At 43.5% G+C, this 20,181-nt stretch overlaps 2 protein-coding genes and 1 long non-coding RNA gene across 4 annotated transcripts; all 3 read right to left on the bottom strand.

The window, feature by feature from the left end:
* Positions 1–1,007: 1,007 nt before the first annotated feature.
* On the bottom strand, positions 1,008–10,068 carry rpn2 (ribophorin II). 2 transcript variants are annotated; one of them, XM_076994295.1, is made up of 19 exons: positions 10,001–10,068; positions 9,543–9,604; positions 8,910–9,097; positions 8,704–8,799; positions 8,385–8,560; positions 8,172–8,247; positions 7,676–7,810; positions 7,379–7,555; positions 6,908–7,026; positions 6,560–6,665; positions 6,022–6,113; positions 5,815–5,929; positions 5,493–5,687; positions 5,296–5,382; positions 4,881–4,976; positions 4,671–4,746; positions 4,270–4,399; positions 2,068–2,162; positions 1,008–1,598 (listed from the first exon to the last, which is right to left on the bottom strand). In XM_076994295.1, the coding sequence occupies exons 1-18, from the start codon at positions 10,051–10,053 to the stop codon at positions 2,111–2,113; spliced, it is 2,031 nt and encodes a 676-aa protein (XP_076850410.1). In that variant the 5' UTR covers positions 10,054–10,068; the 3' UTR covers positions 1,008–1,598; positions 2,068–2,110. The 2 variants fall into 2 exon arrangements, with proteins under 2 accessions (XP_076850410.1, XP_076850411.1); XM_076994296.1 differs by lacking the exon at positions 2,068–2,162.
* A 568-nt stretch (positions 10,069–10,636) lies between these two features.
* Positions 10,637–19,149, bottom strand: mybl2b (v-myb avian myeloblastosis viral oncogene homolog-like 2b). The gene is made up of 15 exons (XM_076994265.1): positions 18,871–19,149; positions 17,956–18,043; positions 17,693–17,764; positions 17,292–17,384; positions 16,700–16,920; positions 16,366–16,510; positions 16,206–16,262; positions 15,847–16,050; positions 15,230–15,502; positions 15,006–15,148; positions 14,541–14,640; positions 14,337–14,447; positions 13,954–14,070; positions 11,521–11,670; positions 10,637–11,396 (listed from the first exon to the last, which is right to left on the bottom strand). Exons 1-15 carry the CDS (start codon positions 18,888–18,890, stop codon positions 11,268–11,270), a joined length of 1,923 nt encoding a protein of 640 aa, XP_076850380.1. The 5' UTR covers positions 18,891–19,149; the 3' UTR covers positions 10,637–11,267.
* On the bottom strand, positions 11,804–13,940 carry LOC143500229 (uncharacterized). Its single transcript, XR_013126728.1, has 2 exons — positions 13,153–13,940; positions 11,804–12,400 (listed from the first exon to the last, which is right to left on the bottom strand). It is a non-coding gene; the product is annotated as an uncharacterized LOC143500229 (long non-coding RNA).
* Positions 19,150–20,181: the final 1,032 nt, after the last annotated feature.

Genomic DNA, 20,181 nt, shown 5'->3' with positions numbered 1-20,181 from the left:
TTCTTTTCAATATATAATTACATAAATCTGCTCTGAGTGAGCTGTTTGGGATGGTATTTTAATTTCGACATTCAATTGTGTTGAACTGTAGATTTGGACAGCAAGCAACAGCTATTCTGATGAGCTCCTCTCTGGAGGACCCATTGCAGCTGCCCACAGACTACAGCTCTGCCCAGAGTAAAAATGTAGAGTTTAGGTGAGTTTTCCAATGCAATTTTTATAATTAACCGTGTTCACCCAAATTAAACGAATAACTCATTCATACTGTGAATGTAATAACTATTGCATGCTTAGGTCAGGGAGACATGCTGATGCCATCTTCACCAACAGCTACCGAAAGGTTCTTGGACAAATTTCTGCTAGAAAATTTCTCCAAACGATCATGGGCAAAAGACTTGAGTAAGTATTGTTAGTGAGCTCTAGTGTGTGTTTCCACAGCCTTGTGGGGGGGATGCTTCACTCTAAAAACAAACTGTTTTTGCCAAGTAACAGGCCAGAGTCTGACACCTATATAAAGCGGCATTTGGGCATTTTCGAGGACACCTACAAACAGGACCTGGCAGCCATAGAGAGGGAACAAAGTTTCAGAAAGCAACGAATAACTTCCAAGCCATAGGTACCTCCTCACTACACTGCTAACTTCTTTCATCTTCATCCAGGTATCTGTTGCCTTGCCTAAAAAGAAATCTCCCCCCCCCCCTCGATCTTTCAGGTCTCAGTGCAGCCATTTCATCTGTGGATGGACGAGAACCAGTCTTAAGTCGGCCTCAACAACCAATGTACTGTTAAACATCCATTAAGTGTAAAATATGCTTATTGCAGCACATAAGCACATTTCATTGTTTTTTTTTTTTGAGCGCCTGTGGTCATAAAATGAAATCATGAAAAGCGAAAAACAAAAAGTTAATTATGCAAGTTCTCTTGTAAGATCACATTGTCATAGACCGAAACATCACACACATTTATCAGACAAGTTGAGGTGGGAGGGACAGAAATCCTGACAGAAGTGTGTTTTTGATTTTATTTGTTTTCATTACAAAACCATTGTTTGCAGAGCCGAGTTTTCAGTGTGGTACAAGTTGTAAAATGCACAATAAGAGCAAGACAACAAACTCCTCGTGTATATCTATTAAACATTACTAAGAAAGTGGGTGGGTTGCGGGGGCACAATGCCAAATGTTTGAAACAGTTTTCTGTTTTAAAAAGAAAAAAAACTGAACTTGAAACCCTTGATAAAGAAGAATTAAGAAACAGCAGGTAGAAGGACGAAAGACAAGAGTTTACAATACCACTGGCATTACACACCTGAACAAATCAAACATCCCCAATGTTACAGTGCATTCAATTATCCCCCTTGGAAAAAAAAAAAAAAAGAAAAAAACCCCGGCATTCTTGTTTTCATATTTGTCAAGTTCTGCCTTTTTTTTGTTTTTGGAAGTCTCTCTAAAGGGAGTTGGCACGAGGCAGCGTGGCCGTGTCGGTGAGTCCCGTCAGCCATCTGCTCCACTTCCCAAACTTCTTTACTTAAATAAAGACATGAACAAAAAGGAATTCCCAGTCCTCTTATGGCTGTGTTCACAGGTCATTTTCTTTCATGTCTGAAAGAAAAAGAAAAAAAAAAAATTTACTTATTATTTTTTGAGATTGAGTCAACCTAAAGCAAAAAACAGTAGGTTCATCTGCAAAGACACGGAGACACACTGGACAAAATGTGATCGATAAAAAAGCATCACAAATCCAACAACGGCAGGTGGAACTCATTCCAAGCAGCTAGTGGGTTTTGCAGATGCTGTTCATGCAGGAAGTACAGACAGTTTCCAATTGCAAATCACAGTCATGGAAATAAAAAAAAACCGACGTCAGTGGCCCTTGATGGGAGGGGCGACAGCTTAGTGCAAACATGACGCGTCGGGGATGAATGTGAAGGCGTTAATGACATAGCTGAGGACACACGCAGACAATGATGCCACCAGCGACATCACAGCCGCATCACAGGGATGGGCACAAGCATACGTGCGTGTGGGTCACGCAGCAACACTGTGACGAGACCATCACAGCAAGGCTTACTTCAGCCTTGGACACTGGGCTCTGACGCCATCAAAGACACCTTTCACCGCAGACTCCTATACTTAGCCAATCTATTACTCTGCTCAGCGGCGATCCTGGAGACACAGCAGGAGGAGGAGTAGGAGAAAGAAGAGGAAAGAAGAGCGGCAGAAAGCAGAGTTATAGTCGCCAAGCCCCGAAGACCCACTACAGAACACTGACAGTGAGAATGGAAGAGAGAGAACATTTCAGCCTGAGAAAGAGTGCTCACTTGAGAAAAGAAAAAAAAAACCCGAATACATAGTTAAAATTTTTCCCCATCAATCTTCACACAGCGGCTGTTATGCAGTCATGGCCAAAAGTTGAGAATGATACAAATATATATATATATATATTTTTTTTTACAAAGTCTACTGCTTCAGTTTTTATAATGGCAATTTGCATATACTCCAGAATGTTATATAGAGTGATCAGCTTAACAGCAATTAATTGCAAAGTCATTATTTGCCAAGAAAATGAACTTTATCCCCCAAAACACATTTCAACTTCATTGCAGCCCTGCCTTAAAAGGACCAGCTAACAGTTTCAGTGATTGCTCCATTAACACAGGTGTGGGTGTTGATGAGGACAGGGCTGGAGATCGATCTGTCATGATTAAGTAAGAATGACACCACAGGACACTTTAAAAGGAGGCTGGTGCTTGGCATCATTGTTTCTCTTCTGTTAACTATGGTTATCTCTAAAAAAAACATGTGCAGTCATCATTGCACTGCACAAAAATGGCAGGTAAAAACAGGTTTAAAAAAAAAAAAAAAAAAAACAGGTAAGAGTATCGCAGCTAGAAAGATTGCACCTCAGTCAACAATCTATCGCATCATCAAGAACTTCAAGGAGAGAGGTTCCATTGTTGCCAAAAAAGGCGCCCAAGAAAGACCAGCAAGCACCAGGACAGTCTCTTAAAAGTGTTTCAGCTGAGGGATCGGGCTACCAGCAGTGCAGAGCTTGCTCAGGAATGGCAGCAGGCAGGTGTGAGGTGTGCAGCAGGCAGCACGCACTATGAGGTGGAGACTCTTGGAGCAAGGCCTGGTCTCAAGGAAGGCAGCAAAGAAGCCACTTCTCTCCAGAAAAAACATCAGGGACAGACTGATATTCTGCAAAAGGTACAGGGAGTGGACAGCTGAGGACTGGGCTAAAGTCATTTTCTCTGATGAATCCCCTTTCCGAATGTTTGGGACATCTGGAAAACAGCTTGTTCGGAGAAGATGAGGTGAGCGTTACCAACAGTCTTGTCTCATGCCAACTGTAAAGCATCCTGAAACCATTCATGTGTGGGGTTACATCTCAGCCAAGGGAATTGGCTCTCACAGTCTTGCCTAAAAACACAGCCATGAATAAAGAATGGTACCAGAATGTCCTGAGAGCAACTTCTCCCAACCATCCAAGAGCAGTTTGGTGATCAACAATGCCTTTACCAGCATGATGGAGCACCTTGCCATAAAGCAAAGGTGATGACTAAATGGCTCGGGGAACAAAACAGATTTTGGGTCCATGGCCTGGAAACTCCTCAGATCTTAATCCCATCGAGAACTTGTGGACAATCAAGAGACAAACAAACAAAAACCTACACGTTGACAAAATGCAAGCATTAATTGTGCAAGAATGGACTGCTATCAGTCAGGATTGAGAGCATGTCACGGAGAATTGCAGAGGTCCTGAAGAAGGGTCAACACTGCAAATATTGACTAGCTGCATTAACTCATTCTAACGGTCAATAAAAGCTTGTGTTACTCATATGATTGCAATTATATTTCTGTATGTGATAAAAAACATAACACATAAAAACCAGAGGGCAGCAGATCATGTGAAAATATAATATTGGTGTCATTCTCAAAACTTTTGGCCATGACTGTGTGGTTTTTTAAAACTACAGTGTACATACATCCCTACATCCCATGGTGGAAGTTTCTGAGGACCCTACACAACAAAAAGATGGCTACAGGAGGGTGCTATGCAGCAAAACTCACTATAGCATGCCAGTGGTCAAGTTCCCTGAGGCCTGTTGGATATTTCCCAACCTGATCTAGGATCGGCTTGCTTATTATTTTAATGATCAAGCTTAATAACAATGTTGGTAAATGGGGAATGTCATTAAAAGGGTAGGTTCTCCTTCACAAGTGCCATCAGTCTTATTGTAGCACTGAAATGAATGTAGAGGTACGGTACCTTTTGACTGCTTTCTGGGCCAGCATGCGGTTCCCGGCCAGGAAGGTGAGGCTGCCAATGATGGCCAAGTATTTAAGGGTCTGGAACATGTTGAGCTGTGTCCAATACACGTACATTAGCCCCAGCATTGCTACAGAGAGAACGACACACAAACATTCAAAAAAAAAAAAAAAAAAAAACCATTTCACCCCCAAACAAAATATCTAAAATTCAAGAGACATAATGCATTAAAAACAAAAGGCATCAAGATAGGATCGTAACCACTGGTATATCAGGCCACCCTGTATTAGTTAGTATTATGTTATCATCATTGTCATAACTATAATGCCATCATCTATCTACATGCTGTCGCTGGGTTGCTTAGCCTAGTAGGTCAGGCAGAGACCCGAGAGGCTGCTCACCTGCATGGCCAACATGGAAGAACACAGAACTGGGGGAGAGGCTGAAGTTGGAAACGTTGGCACCCAACTTGAACCACTGTGATGGTGGGGTGGGGGGATGGGACAACAAAACCGTATCAATCATTCAGGGAGCATGATAAATAACCCGTAGTACAGTGCAACAGTTTAAGAGGATGTGGGAGTCTCCAAACTCAGGGACGCTGCTCTTACCAGAAGGAGCAGCATGAGGAAAGGAGAGAGGACCAGCGCAGTGAAGGTGTTGGACAGGACCGTGGGGGGTCTCTTCTCCGGCTCACGGAACAGGTGCTGGAGACACGGAGCAGCACCTCAGTTAATGCTGCTCAGGAGTTTCAATCTGTGTGCCAGCTGGCCTACATATGCTCAGTGATGATGATCTTGTCAGCAGTGTTTAAAACTGCAGCCTAATTAGTGTTTGGACTACAGATGCTGAAAGGTATTTGGTAATTTCAAAACATGTTTCTTTTACTACATTACGCATCTCAATCTCTTAACCAACTACACCTTGAGTGTACAGATAATGCCTTAGAACATTTGTGTTCCACCACCACTACAGAAATGCGAGATTTTAAACAGCTGCGAGTTAGACTGTGATCGGTCCACCTACATGGATCTCAGGTTTGGGAACGCATAGGTTCTTCGATTGAATGGTTAATGGAGCTTCTTCATCCGGAAACTTGAGAACAATGTCCGCCTTCGAAGAAAAGAGCCGTTCAGACACATCTCCCGCAATAAGTCACAATATGCATCGGTTCAGATGCCATGTGATTAAAGAAACTGTTCAATTGCACAAGACTTCTGTACCATGTTCCAGAGAACTGGGTTCTCCAGAGTGGCGTCTCCCACCATCAGGTAGAGAGCGTAGGTGCCTGAGATGGAGTCAAACTCTGCCTTCCTCTCAGCGGTGTCCAGCTCGAACTTGTACAGGTTCTTGCTGTCCGGCTCAGCCACAAACACCACCTCCTGGCCGGTCTTCTGGTTATGGAGTCTTACAAAGGTCTGAGAAGGCCATGAAGCGATCATTTAGGTCAAGAACTCCAGGGTTAACACCAGAACAGAAACTGTGATTGTGTGTGCGCGCATGTGTGGTGGAGGGGGCGTGGCACGGGCCAGGTGTGGCACACACCTGGTGAGGAGTGAGCTCAACTCCAGTGCTCTCATCTACCAGCTGGAAGGACATTGCAAAGTTCTGGTGGCTATCAGCAATGAAGGATGTCTTAGCCTTGGTGGGATATTCCACTCTAAAAACAAAGTTCAAAATAGATACATAAGCCAAACCACAGCATGGACGAGATGTGACGTCCACAAGCCTCATGATGGAGGCACATCTCACCGGGTGGTCTTGGTGCCGATGCTTTGGTCTTTGTCGACAACAGACAGGTCCATGTTGTTTATGGAAACCTTTGTGGAGACCTTCACTTTCAGCTATACACATGGAAGAAGTACGCAATTTAGACGCAAATCGATTTTCACTTCAAATAAGGAAAAAGCATCATGCAAAACAGAACACAGAGAAGAAGGGCTTTGTGCAGCATTCTGAAAGACATGACAGCCCATAGCTCACGAACACAGATCTACAAAAGATTACACTTGACCTCAAAGATTTTCTGCATGAGTCAAGTGACACCAGCTTGACCTCATAATTTAACGGTACGTTGACTAAATAATTGCACTTAAAAGGCTAGTGCGTAATTTGCATAAAGTGGATGAGTCAGCTCTGCTCCCAGGTCAGTGCTTAACGGCTGCTATTTGACCTTCCGCAACAACCTTTTCAAATGGCAGCTGACGAGCTCACACTTTCACATTATGACGATCACGCACCTTAAGGACTAGAACAAGAAGGCCTTTTCTTGTCAAAAACGGCCGCTTACCTCAACAAGGTTGCCTATGAGTCTGCTGTCACCGCTGATGGCCACAGAGAACTGATAATAACCACTCGCAGGCTGACTGGCCATGAAGTTCAACTCAAAAACTCCACTGAAAAAAACAAACAAAAATACAAGTGTCAACATCCTTAAAGCAAACAATCTCCTTTGACCAGCAGCAATGCTATAATACATTTGCCATGGTTACTAGTGACAAACAAAAACAAATCAAGTTTTTTCTAAACTCCACAAGGACAGATCTACAGTCCAAAAGGGCAACAGCACATAGCTAAATGCACATTCACACTCCCAGAGTGTCGGGAGTGAAGAGTGAGAGAGATGAAGGTAACGCACTCTCTCTGGGTGAAGGGTGTCTGACTCAGGACGGTGGCCTTGGTGGCCACAGATGTAGCCGTCTCCACCAAGACATTAGCAGACATCAGAGGCCGGCAAAGGACATCAGTCACCTGGAGCTGTGGCACACGTACGTGCACACACAAGCCATGAATACACAGAACCTTGCAAATTCAATACTATAATCAAATCATACTAATTACACTATGTAACCAATTACTAATTCAAGTTTATCTAAAGAGAAAGTTTGCATTAGAGACTTCAGAATATATATATATATATATATATATATATATATTATATATATATATATATATACATACACTTTTTTAAGCTGCAGCAATACGGATACTCTTAATTTTCATTATTTAAGTACTGAGTATTAATTAATTGTTACACGACACACAGTGTAGTTGCATACGAGTGTAACGCAGCCTTTGCGAGGCGTTTCCTGCAGTTAGTGGGGCGTACCTGCAGGAGAGGCTGGCTGTGGGACACTGTGGCTGGACCCACGGCACTGACCATCACCGGCTTGTGGAAACGGTTGTCGGCGAGGGCAGCAGTCGCGCTCGCAACGCTGAACGCCTCGGACAGGGAGTCCCATGACTTCTTACTGAAGATGGAGTTCAGCAGCTGGATCACCTGGTCCTGGAAAGGCAGGGAGGCGACAGAGGTTCATCTCCACGTCGCATATGGCGACGATTTGATTTTATGCTACGTCCGGTTACTTTATAGACGTAGAACGGCGTAGAGCGAGGGCAGGGCTACCTCCTTGAGTGGCGGCTCCACGCCCACGTGGTCGGAAAGCGCGTAAGCTGCAGACACAAATAGGGCCGTGGCCTCCAGGCCCTCCTCGAACTGCAGGTACATGCCGCCCAGGTCATCCAGACGAGCTGCCAGATCCTACACACAACGGTTCCACAACACATCTGCAGTCAAACATTTACATGTACGCCAAGACGAGTTCCTTAGCAGAGCATATTTCATACGCAAGAGCAATTACAAGCGTTTTACACTAATATATAGTCTAACATTTTTCATCATGAAAGCAAATAATAAAGAAAATTATAAAATTATAAATTACATTGAGATCTATTGCATTAGGAAGGCATTTGGATTACAAGAGTTAAGATCAAATAAACGTAAAAATGTAAAGGGCAAGATAAAACATCACGGCTGAATAATTTGATGCATCATATGAAGGAGCTTGGAATCAAACTGTAAAAGAACAACAGAGCACCACCTACTAGCCAAATACGCTCACCTCAATTTCCTCCAAAATCTCTCCTAGTTCAGCCTGCTGAGAGAGGTGGGAGGCCGTCTGGAGAGCCAGTGTGATACTATGTGAATATGCGCGCACACACACACACACAATGCATTTTAATGTACAGAGTATGTACTGAACCATATCCTGGTTGTGGTCTTAAACACTTGCCTATATATAAACTCTTTCTGGCTAAGAGGAGATTTTACTCACGCCAAGACATTGTCCTCTTTGGAGATGCGCACTTTCAGAGCACTGACCACCTCCTGGGAGGCCAGCGGCAGCCCGAGAGAACTGAGCGCGCTCACAGCCTGGTGGATCTGAGACATGGCAGAGTCCTCACTCACCGCAGCATGGAGCAAGTCCCGAGTCTCGTTGGAGACGGGGATCTAGGAGAGAGGAAAAACGCATCAGACTGGAAACACAAGGCAGCAAGCACCAAAAATGCGCTGCAAAGAATTCTGCTTGCGGCTTGTGTTCATTATGTAGCCTGCATTCTGCATGAACTAAAACAGACGGTTCAAGGTCATACCTCACATGAAGAAATAGTCTGACTGGCCTCTGCAGCATAAAAGAGAGACTCCACACTGGAAGGGTCCAGGTGTGATTTGATAAAATCACATGCCTCCTGAACAAAGAATACAGAACATGGCACTCATTAGCAGAAATTAGTTAAAAGTCAAAAACATACTGTAAAGGGGTTCGAGTGACAGCCCTGCAAAGTGTATTTGTCCTCACATTTGAGTTAGAAACAGACAATCCCAGTTTACTCTGGCCCACCAGAGAGAGATATGCAGTCTTTAGGTCCGTGTAGGGTTGCCTCAAAACACCCTGGAGTCTAACTAGGTCTGAAGGGGTCAGATGATGCGCTGGGGTGAGCGCGTGGGCGCCGAGAGCCAGCACGAGGGCCACCAAGCTGACCAAACCTGTGAAGACACAAACGCGAGAAGAAACGCTGCATGACCAGCGGCCTCTCCGCACCGCCAACCAGCCATCGAATGACAGCAGAGCAGCAACGCAACTAGGAAGCGATTCCTGCCCTTCGTCGCCTTTAGAGCTTAGATGCAAAAGGCATGTGGTGGAGTAGACATCCACACTTAAACAGCGGTTTGCGGTGCGGGTTCATTTTACATTTTGTGCTCGCGAGACCCAAAATTAAAAACCTTGAATCAGACACATGCTAGCTAACGTTAGCTAGCTACCCAGCTAGCTTTGTGCAAAAGCCACTGATAACTACATGTTCAGCAGACACTCGCAAGCACGTGAAACATTTCACACAACCTCTGCATGTAAAGCACTTAAGACGTGCTCGTCCTCATATATTATTAGATAGCGATATATCAAAATAAATAAATAACTCGACGGACTTACGGAATGACTGACGGAGCAGCGCCATGTCGCCGAGTGCAGCGTCACCAAAAGCGCTCGCAAGACTTCCGGGACAGAGAGAAGAAACCACGATGACCACCATGTGGGGTGATTTTTATTTCATACTGGAACAGTCGCAATGAATGTAAAACCAACACAGCAACCAGAAATCTATCGCGTTTGAAAAAAGAACAATACTACTGTAAATAAGTAATAGGCTAATGAAACATATATATATTCTACATTAAACACACTGCATAGCAAACGTAAAATTACCCCTACAGATTGAATATGGTGTGGACCAAACCTTGATTATGAATGAAATGCAAATAAATATATTTTATCGGCGATGTTTGCAGGTCAAACGTCTAATGGTCCATTAAATGTTATCTTTATTTTTTATGTTTAAAATGTTTTAGATGACAAATAAATTGTGATGGCACTGCAAATTGCACAAATACCTTTTTATTAGAATGGCGGGAGGCGTTAATGTGGTATTGTGTCTTTTTCCCATTGGTCAATAGAAAGTTTCCGTTCTGTCCAATCAGATGAAGTTTAACGATTGTGACGTCATACACATGAAGTCTAAATGTAGCGCTGTAGTGTGGCGAAAGAGGTGAATCACTCCCCTCGGTTGTGAATTTGTCTGTTGTCGATGCTGTGTGCAGAAATAGCAACGGTTGCTTTTCACTCACAGATCTACATGGTTAACGTTAATAAAACCTTAGCCTCGTACATAATGTATATTTCCTGTTGCCAACATTATTTTCTTCCAGAAACTTAAGTAGTGTACAATATTTTCCTGAAATGTGTTTAGTAAAACAGCTTTGGTCTATAAACTCAAAATTCTGAAACCAGCTCTTGTAGCAGACGCATGTACAGGAAGGGTTCCAATGGTAGCCGCTTCTGCCTAGCTTTAGCGCCAGGTGTGCCTACCAAACCATCATGCTCATCTTCACCTGTAGTGCATTAGCCTCCAGCAGCAAACACACCTGCCTCATGGTGACCACCGTCCTGCCAGGTAAGGCATAATCGTTGTCGTTTCCCTACTTCTTTTAAGGTAAATGGATGCAACTCATTTTCAACCCTTTTTGGATGAAATTTTATTTTCAAAATCACATACAGTACTTAGTATTCTGGTAATGAAAGCAGAGCGTGGCTTAAATCACAATGAAAATATGAAGTTAAGCAGTCTATAAAAATGCTATGGCAAAATACTGGACACAATAATTAGTTTAAGAACCCAGCTGAGCCAGAGATCTGGCTCGTGTCTGAACTCCCCTTCCACTCTGCTGATTCTAGCAGACAAATTTATTTCTGAATTACAATAATAGAAAATGTATACAAGATCAAGAAAACCCTGAACTTATTTTCAATGTCTCACACCACAAAACTATGCATGTGTTGCAATCATAAATGTATAGTTTTCTTACAACAGGACAAGTTCCTAAAGCATTTAGGAAATTTAATAAATTACATATATATTGCCTCAGTATCTTGTAGCTGGTAATACACTGTGGTAAACTTCTGGAACCACAACCTGAGAGATTCTAAGCACCATGACTAACTGACCATGTATAATGGTCATAAGGGCATATTGTGTCAACGCTGCTTCAACACCATCATTCTCATCACAAACACACTATTAACTTGCAACGTGTTTTAGTAACATCGAAGGAAGATGCAAACAGCAGATCCTCCTAGAGGCCAGGAGGGGGCAGTGCAGGCTCAAGACAGGATAAGAGCTCGGCTGTGCGCGGTTGATTTGAGGGAGCGGAGATAGCGCCTGGCTTTCTCAGTCATGATCAGCTGGTCCTTTGTCCGGCCACACACGACAGTCTCCCAAGCAGGCGACATCTAGAAAATAAGAGCAATAACACTTCAGAACAAACAAAATAAAACAAAAAAAAAACCCCACACAAACAGTTTTGTGTAGCCAACATGCATTTTAAATGTTTAGATTTTCAGATGCAGAACATACAAGGGTGGGGGGAGGGGTACTGGGGCTGGGTGCCATTCTTGTTGTTTGCCTGCTTTCAACCGGTCCAAGGATGAAGCCCTGGTCTAGAAGGTTCTCTTCTTTCTTCACCGTGAAAGAGAAGTTGAGAGCACTCGACAGCGACTGGTCTGCCTGTGGGAGAAGAAACAAAAGGCAGGGTTCTTGCAGGTTTCAGTGAGTTAAATTTAAGACTTTAAGACCTTTTAAGACCATTCTCAGTGAAATTTAAGACCAACACAACATATTACCACAAACAATCCAATGATCCCAGAAACTCTTAAAACATTTTATTTTGATTAATTTAGTTACAGGATTACATTAATTCAATATTAAAACAGATAATCAAAATAGTAACATTCTCAACCCAAGCAACCTTACCAACACAACACTAGCATATCTACATACAACCTCACCCTACATATCTCTGAGTTCTTCCTTTTCAGTACCAATCTCAGTTTCAAGGATTTTGACTTGGCCAAGCTTTTCTGTGTATGCCCTTCTCAAGGCATTTGACTTGGAAAGGAGCTGAGCCATCTTGGATCCAGCCTTGCCCTCAGCTTCTTCTGCAAGAGAATCTGCCACTCTAGCAAGACAGGTGGACACGTCTTCCAAGCTTTTCTTCCTTTTCTTAAAGTCCTCTAAAGAATGCTTAGTCAGCTTTCTTTTCTGGCTCTGGTATTCCTTTTCTTTCCTGATTCGTTCCTGATCCAGAAAGAGTCAGTATTTTGACCGTGCTGCACCCACAGATGCTAAGAGTTCCTTGGTGAGGGGAACCTGTGACACCTCCATGCATTGTGACATAGTCACATATGAGTCTGTGTGTGACAATTGTGTCCTCTTGCATGTTTTCTGCCTCCACCTCCTTGTTGGAAAATAAGAAATAAAAAGATAGACGTACACCATCAAATTAAATAATCATACACACATTATACATTTAACAACATGTAGACTCAGCCTATCTTCCAATATGTCTAAGGCATGGTTTGACCAAAATCCTCACACCCTGCAGCTGATAAAATTTATTAAAATGTTACATTTTGGTTAAATTACTGAAATAAATGAAATTATAAAATTAACTAATTAAATAAAGGCTCAGAATTTTCTTTCCCCAGGCCATCTGTATCTTAAAACACACAAAACTTTTTTAACCCCCTACCTTCTTTTCTATTTATTATCCCGATGAAACCAACTTACTTTGTCTAGCCATGCTGAATATGAATTTGAATGTTAACATTGAAAACGTTGGGACACACTACCTGTTTTTACCCTATGTATATATGCCCACTAAAAGGCAATACATCAGTACAATGTAAATAAAACCATGTGCAATCCATGAAACAGAGCATGGGACAGTGGAACATGTTTCAAAACATGACATAACCCATCTACAGGGCATAGTTGTTTTTTTTTTTTTTTTTTACATTTTACATGATTTAACACAGTAAATATATTTTTATTTCCTCTAGCTGGGATTTAGCATGCATTGAAACATTTCTCTAACTCAATGCCATGGACAGTACATGGTTCTGAGATGTTTTTGTATTGTAGCCTAATTGTATAAAATGGTTAACACATTGAAAAGAAGACTGTGGAGCATAAGTAAGGATCACTTACTTTGATAAGTTTTGGTAGATCCTGCGCTGTTTCATGGCCCATGAAATGATGGCCCATGAAATGAGAGCCCATGTACCTCGATTGCACATATCCATTGCTCCAGAACCGAACATGAATATCCAGCTGTTTGGATTTTGTGGTTGAATTAAAGCTTTCATCGAACATTAACACATACGGCCCGGTAAGAGCGTATCAACTCTCTCTTGATGAAGTCTGCCAAGCCAAATCTAGCTATATATGCGATTTGTTTAGTCCACACGAAAACTTTTTCGCGATATTCGAACCAGGGAACATTGCCGTCACTCTATCCTAATGTAGCCCGAATATCATTAGCCGAAGCACTAGTGATACTGCGGTGGAGTCCGGCGGGACCCGGCACTGACGATAGCGAAGACGGCGGGGATGAGGCACAAAATTGCGTGAAGGCTTTTCGTGACAAGGGCCGTTTCCTGCCTGCGGTTATTATGGGTTTTGTAATTTAATTAATTAACACGTATCAACACCTGTAGCCCCGCACAAACACAGACAACACAGAACTGACTTCCGGACGTTTCGATTAAACTACACTTTTCTAAAATTAACTAAGGTAAAATTTTAAGACCTGACTAAATTAAATTTAAGACCTTGGATGAAAATCTGGCTGTTTTTTAAGTCTTTTAAGGCCTTAAATTTAAAGTTTTGAATTTCAGACATTTTAAGACTTTTTAAGACCCCGCGGGAACCCTGAAAGGGTTTTACGCCTGTCTCGCCACAGAACAGCGCAGTGTCCCAGGGTCACCAAGGTCATGGGTGTCCTCCTACCTTCCTGCTGGGTTTCGGAGCAGGTCTGGGCAGCTGCCGTCTGATGGTGCCGCTCTCGTTACAGTCCATGACATCCAGTGCCAAAGATTTGCGCACTTTCTTCATGGGAGGCCGGTGCTGGTCAGCAAAGACAAGAAAATCCATGGTCAAAAAGGCCCAGGCCACTGCGCAGATGAAGCCCTAATGTCATCTCGACTACTTACAGGAGGGCTCAAGAAAAACAAATAACTTATTGTCCAGTGCAAAGGTGAATAGCCACTGAAGAACCCAACAGTGAATGGAGGTACGTCTCAATGAGCTCCTGTGTGAAAAGGCAGGCAGCTGACTGGGCGACTGGAGAGGACAGGTGATTGGGCGAGAGGACTGATGTTGCTCCCACTCACCGTCTGTTTGCGTCGCTGCTCAGGAGGACTTTCTTCCCTCACGATGAACTCCACCCCTTCCTCACCACGCAGGACCTCCTTCAGGTCCTCCTCCAGGTTTGGAGTTGGGGGCTGCGGGACACAACGGACACACTGGGCTTCACGCGCGACAGGTAAACCCCTTAGCACCATGATCATATTTTCCAGAGGTTGAAATTTCCTCACCAGAGGCCGGATGGGCCCGTATTTTTCCAGGGCGTTTTTAAACGGGGTAGGAGTGCGAGGAGTGGTGTCTAGATGAGCCTTGTGGTTCGGTGTGATGAACCTACAAGGAAAATTATTATTATTATTATTATTTTTTTTCAGTTTTATAAGTTGTTATGAAAGCTCAATGACAGCCATGTAGCTTGGGATGGAGAGATGGAGAATAGCCCAGTTTGGTGATTCTTGGCTCAAATCACAGCTGAATCAACACTCCAAGACAAGATTTTTGTTTTGTGCACAATGAAGATAGGCAGCGAGTTTTTATCTCAACTATATTTTAAAAATTGACAGTTTGATGCTTAAAGAGAGAGCCAAGTAAGATTCTGTGATCTCATCAGTTTGTTACCAGGTTTAGCTGGTGTGTTAGAGCAGACAGATCACCACCCTGCGCTAGACTCCAGGCCTGCCAGAGGCTAATGGACATACACAGAGTTCTCCTTCTGGGTGAGGGGCGTTTTGTCCCGGTGCAGCGGTGTGGTGACGATAGCCTTTTGGCTACACACTGGGGTCGATGTGAGAGAGGGATTCTCCAAGTCCAGCGTATCTTGCTTGGTCCACAAGTTTAGAAACTGGGAATTTAAAAAATAAAAATAAATAAAAATCATTGGCACATTTGTCATATCATACAATATACGACACCAAAGCCTCACCTGGGAGGGTGAGAAGGGGAGAATCTTCACTGGCGTGCTCTTGGGGGTCATGGAGTCATTGGGGTCAGGGGACAGGGCGATGCGGCGGCGCGTGCGACGGGTGAGGATGGAGGGCGGCGTGGCCCCGCCAGGCGAGATGGGAATGAGCTCCCCTTTACTGCCCTTACTGAGCTCATGCAAGGCGCTTCCCTCCAGCCTGAACTTCAGCACCTCCGGACTCGCACTCTCGTCCGCCAGGTCAAAGTCAGCCAGGCTGCACCAACCTTCCAGATCCTGCAGGGGGCAACAGCTAGATTATTTCACAGCCAGAACACACTCACACAAGACCCAGATGCAAATCTGCTACTTTTGAGGCCAACCTTTAACTTTTGCAACTGCTCCATTTACAAATTAAACTAAACCATTTTTGGTTTAGCGTCCATCTTTAATTTATTTTCCTTCAGAAACAAAAACAGCTCAAGTTTAATATTAATGTAAAACAAGACTTTCAGCAGGGAATCAGTACTGTGACTTAGTTCAAGGCCTAATACATACGCAAAGTCTAAAAGCTGCAAAATGCCATATGCTACCCCTGATCTCCCTTCAGAAAGAGTGACTTACAGACACCACAAACTCACCCCTTCCATCATCTCCATCACCTCCTTCACGGTGGACGCGGCTGAGGGTGAGAGGAAGCCCGAGGTGTCCAGCACCCATGTAGGCACACTTGAGGCCCCTGCACCTTCTGCTCCACTAGGGGTCGCCGGAGCGCGGGGTGGTTGGGGGGACCCGGTGCTGGCAGCTCGAGGAGAATCTCCCTGCGGTTCTGGATCAGCAGACTCCTGGAGGTTGTGGAAGTCATGATGTTCATCATACAATACAGTGAAGTGTAGAACACACACAATACAGAACATCTATCACAAGTCCTTTACTGGATGTAGCACGTGCGTCTTAAACACGCCGCTTTTATAATCGATAATAGCAGAATATACTGAACCTGAGTCTCCATTTTTATAGTGACACCGTCATCAGCACCACCAGAGCACAAGTCCTCCTGCAAAGATTGCAAATCTCCGTCAACACGCGGTGTCAACAGCTTAAAGGATACAGACACATTACACACCATCGTAGAGGGGGTGATGGACAGAGAGAGCTACCAGTGACTCGGCGCTGTGCTGAACAGCCTCGCCATACTCGGACTGGTAAACCAGGTGCAGGGTTGTGTCCACTCCAGCATAGCAACCCATCTCCACCTTGCGCTTGATTGTGGAATTCCAGTGGTTTTTCACCGCATTGTCAGTCCTAAGACAAAAATATCGCACAATGCACAAAACACGACAGTAAGCACTAGCTCAAACCCACCACAACTACCTACAACTTTTAAACTCACAATCATTGGTACCAAAACATGAATTACTAAAAATACATCATTATAATTATTATACCACATCCCAGAACAGATGATTGGATGGAAGTGTTGCCCTCACTCACCTCCCAGGGAGCAGCTTGGCAATCTCAGCCCAACGGTTACCCAGTGCATGATGGGCTTTGTAGATGACAAGGTCCTCCTCTGCCGTCCACGAGCTCTTTTTCACGTCCGGGTTGAGATGGTTATGCCAGCGCTCGCGACACTGTTTCCCCAGACGGCCCTTCAAGTGCTTGGCCACCACGGCCCACTGCTTGCTGCCGTACTTGTTCACCAACTCGATCACCTAAGCACACAGCGCGGAGCAATGAGACTACGTCTGCAGGGCAGACATCAAGAAACGCAGACCACACCAGTGCATACAGCCAACATCTCACCACCGATATACACCAACAATATTAGTTATTACTGCTCATAGCTGGGCCTCAAAACCTGATTTACTGTCAGCCCTCTTTAGGATCTCTGCTTTTAGAACTCTGACATCCAAGAAATAACTTTTTCAACTAGATCATGGGGTGTCACAACCAGACGTAAATACACCGCTATGCATTTATACTACAAAACAAAAATGCTTGAAATTTCTGGATTAAGTTTTACGTCACATGTACAGTATATACTGCATGATTACATGTAAATATTTATTATATCTCATCTTACCTTTTCATCTTCCTCTTTGGTCCAAGGCCCTTTGATAAGGTCTGGGTCCAAAACCTTAGACCAGCGGTGCTGGCACTGATGTTCTGAGCGATTCTAATGAACAGCAGGTTTGTGTTAACACCCAATTGAAGGACAAATGCAAAAGAACACAAAAATAAATAAACAATTTAAATAAATAAATAGACAACAGCAGCACCTTCATGGTTGGTTTTCTAGGTGTGGATTAATCCTAGTCTTGGACTAAATTACAAAGTGTACAGTGAATCATCACTGGGATTTTTTTTTGTCTGGTTTTAGACTTAAGGTACGTCTAGGAGACTTAATACTTTCTAGCCTCAGCATCTCTCAATACACCCAACTCATGCTTCTTAAAATACACAATGTTCATACACAACACATACTGGCAATAAACTTGCAATGTATTTCCAGTCATTTGTTCCCAAGTTCTCAACCAACGTTCGCAGATTGTCATCCTGGAAAACAACAAACATTTCTTAAACTAAAAATTTTATTTTTACAAATCAACACCCTTACACAGTCTTGTTAAAACAATTAAAAACATCTAACTGCTGCATTTTCAAATAACACAACAAATGTTATGAAATCATGACAAGAGAAGACGACTACAAACACTGATAATGGGATCTCTCCAACACTAATTTACCTCTTCCTGCGTCCACTTCACTTTGACTTTTCCACAGTCCTTTTGGTCAGCCACGTCAGAGTCCGTGTCCTGACACTCTGCGTCCTCCCTGTAAACGGAGACAGGACGAGAGGAAACACGTCCAGCTAGTGAAGACCAGCTAACAACAACGTGTGGATTATGTGGACAGTTTGGCTTTAAGGTGTTTACATCACACTCCGCCCAATACTAACAAGGCCAAACAAGTGAGCGCTGACTTTGGAAAACACAGCTGCAGCAAACTTGGTAAACTGGGTAATGACAGGTTTGGCGCAGAAATAAGGCCTGTATTCAGTATTTCTTTTCCTTTAAACCACACCTATTTGTGCATTCTTTAAGCAAGGCCTCGCTGGTGTTGCTTTAACAGAAAGAAATATTGGCCTTATACACGAAATACTGTTAGGAGTTTCTATAGTTAACTGAACTAGCCAGCCCATCAAGATATTTGGCTCGCTACGTTCCAGATTATTCTTTTGTTGAACATGGTTATCAACTTGCTAACTGTATGCTACAGTTAGTTAATATGCTATCTGGCCAAGTACGTGAGCAACGACGATTGTTATCACAATTTCAAGAAACGCTGCAATTATACTGGAGAACTGCAAAAAATAAACTAAACATTTTAGAGACCAGTGTACACAGTTATGGCAAGACACAAAGACATACGTATATGTATTTCACTAACCAAGACAACCTAGCTGGAATTATTCCTAGCAGATATAGCTTGCTGGCTAGTAATCCTATTTTAATTAATTAGGTGCGCTTCGACACATTATGCATGGATAGATAGTTTCAAAAGTCATCGTGTCAGGTCATAAAATAAATGAGTTATACCACGTATTTGTTTAGAATTGCAAAGGCAATCCAGGTTAGCTAGTTCATGCATTCTCTACTTACCCGCGCGCCCACCAAGACATTTCCCAGCAGCTGACTTTGCCCAAATTCTCCACTTAAAATGAGTCTTCACGATGCAGTGCGCGCAATAGGCACTACGATGCGACCATTTGTAATGTAGAGGACGTCTAATTTCACAACGGTATGATTGCTTTTTGAAACGGCCATAAAAGCTTTGCAGACCAGCGCTGAAATCTCCGCGCTCAAGTTTCTATCTCGCGCTTCTTTTTCGCAGGCTTTCCCGGGAGTGACGTAGATAGACGGCGTCTGCGCGCGCAACTTTGTAGACGCCTCTTCGGGGGAAATATAATTACAGCAAAACTATATTGATCCCAACATGTCAATTATCACAAAAAATGTGTTTCGCGAACAAACTGGAACCGTGTCTGAAATGTGTAGTAATTCACATTATATATATATATATATATATATTAAAAAAAAACCTGTCCCCAACTCGTTTATTTTGGAGAAATCGTCGAAATCAGTCACGTCTATAAATACAAGCTGAAACTAATTAATCGCAACCTGGCAAAATCATGGCGGAAGATCGATGCAGACGTGGTAAACTCAACAGTAATATATTTAGGTTCTTCGTGTTTTGTACTGTAGGTTACCAAAAATCTGAAAATGAGTCAAGCTCTTTTTCTTTTCAGGTATGCCTGAAACCAATGAGGGCCCATCTTTGTCGGAGCTGGAAAGAGGTTTCCTCACAGATTGCAGCCTCTCCTCTTTGTCTATTGAAGGGATGTTAATATCGTCCAAAGGGATCATAGTAGAGTATCCAGATCCCAATCCTACCTTACCAGCTTGGTTTAATTACTCCTCTAATGTTCTTTCACCATCAAGTGGCCCCAACAAAAACTCACTTCTGTCTCCAGGCAGCACCCTGAATGCTGGACTTAACAATCTTGCCGAGGGCAGGTCCTCCACACCTTATGAGAGAGTAACTTTCCAAAAGCCTGTCTTGGCAGGCTTGCAGGACCGGTCATGTCTTGATCTGACTACCTCCCATCCTTCATGGGAAGTGTCTCTCATCAAGCCCTGTGCAGAAAGTCCGAAGCCAGGCCTGGACCCCAAGCTGGAGCTAGGGTGGAGCCCCAGCTACAATGTGGCCACCCCAAAGCTGGATGCTGAGATCTCCTCTCTGGTCTTGTCAGGGAGGTCATTGGGTAAATCTGTTACAGAGGACCCTCAGAGGTCAAGCCTGGAAGCCACATTCCAGGAGTCGAGTCTCCGCCATGCTCATCTGGAGCTTGCAGAGGAGCACCAGAAGAACCTGTCCAGAAACCTGCCACTCTAACTGGTAAACTGGTG

The sequence above is a fragment of the Brachyhypopomus gauderio genome, unplaced genomic scaffold (assembly GCF_052324685.1).
Source record: "Brachyhypopomus gauderio isolate BG-103 unplaced genomic scaffold, BGAUD_0.2 sc138, whole genome shotgun sequence".
NCBI lineage: Eukaryota > Metazoa > Chordata > Actinopteri > Gymnotiformes > Hypopomidae > Brachyhypopomus > Brachyhypopomus gauderio.
Note: the sequence above shows the minus strand (reverse complement) of the source record. Positions and strands in the feature narration are given on the sequence as shown.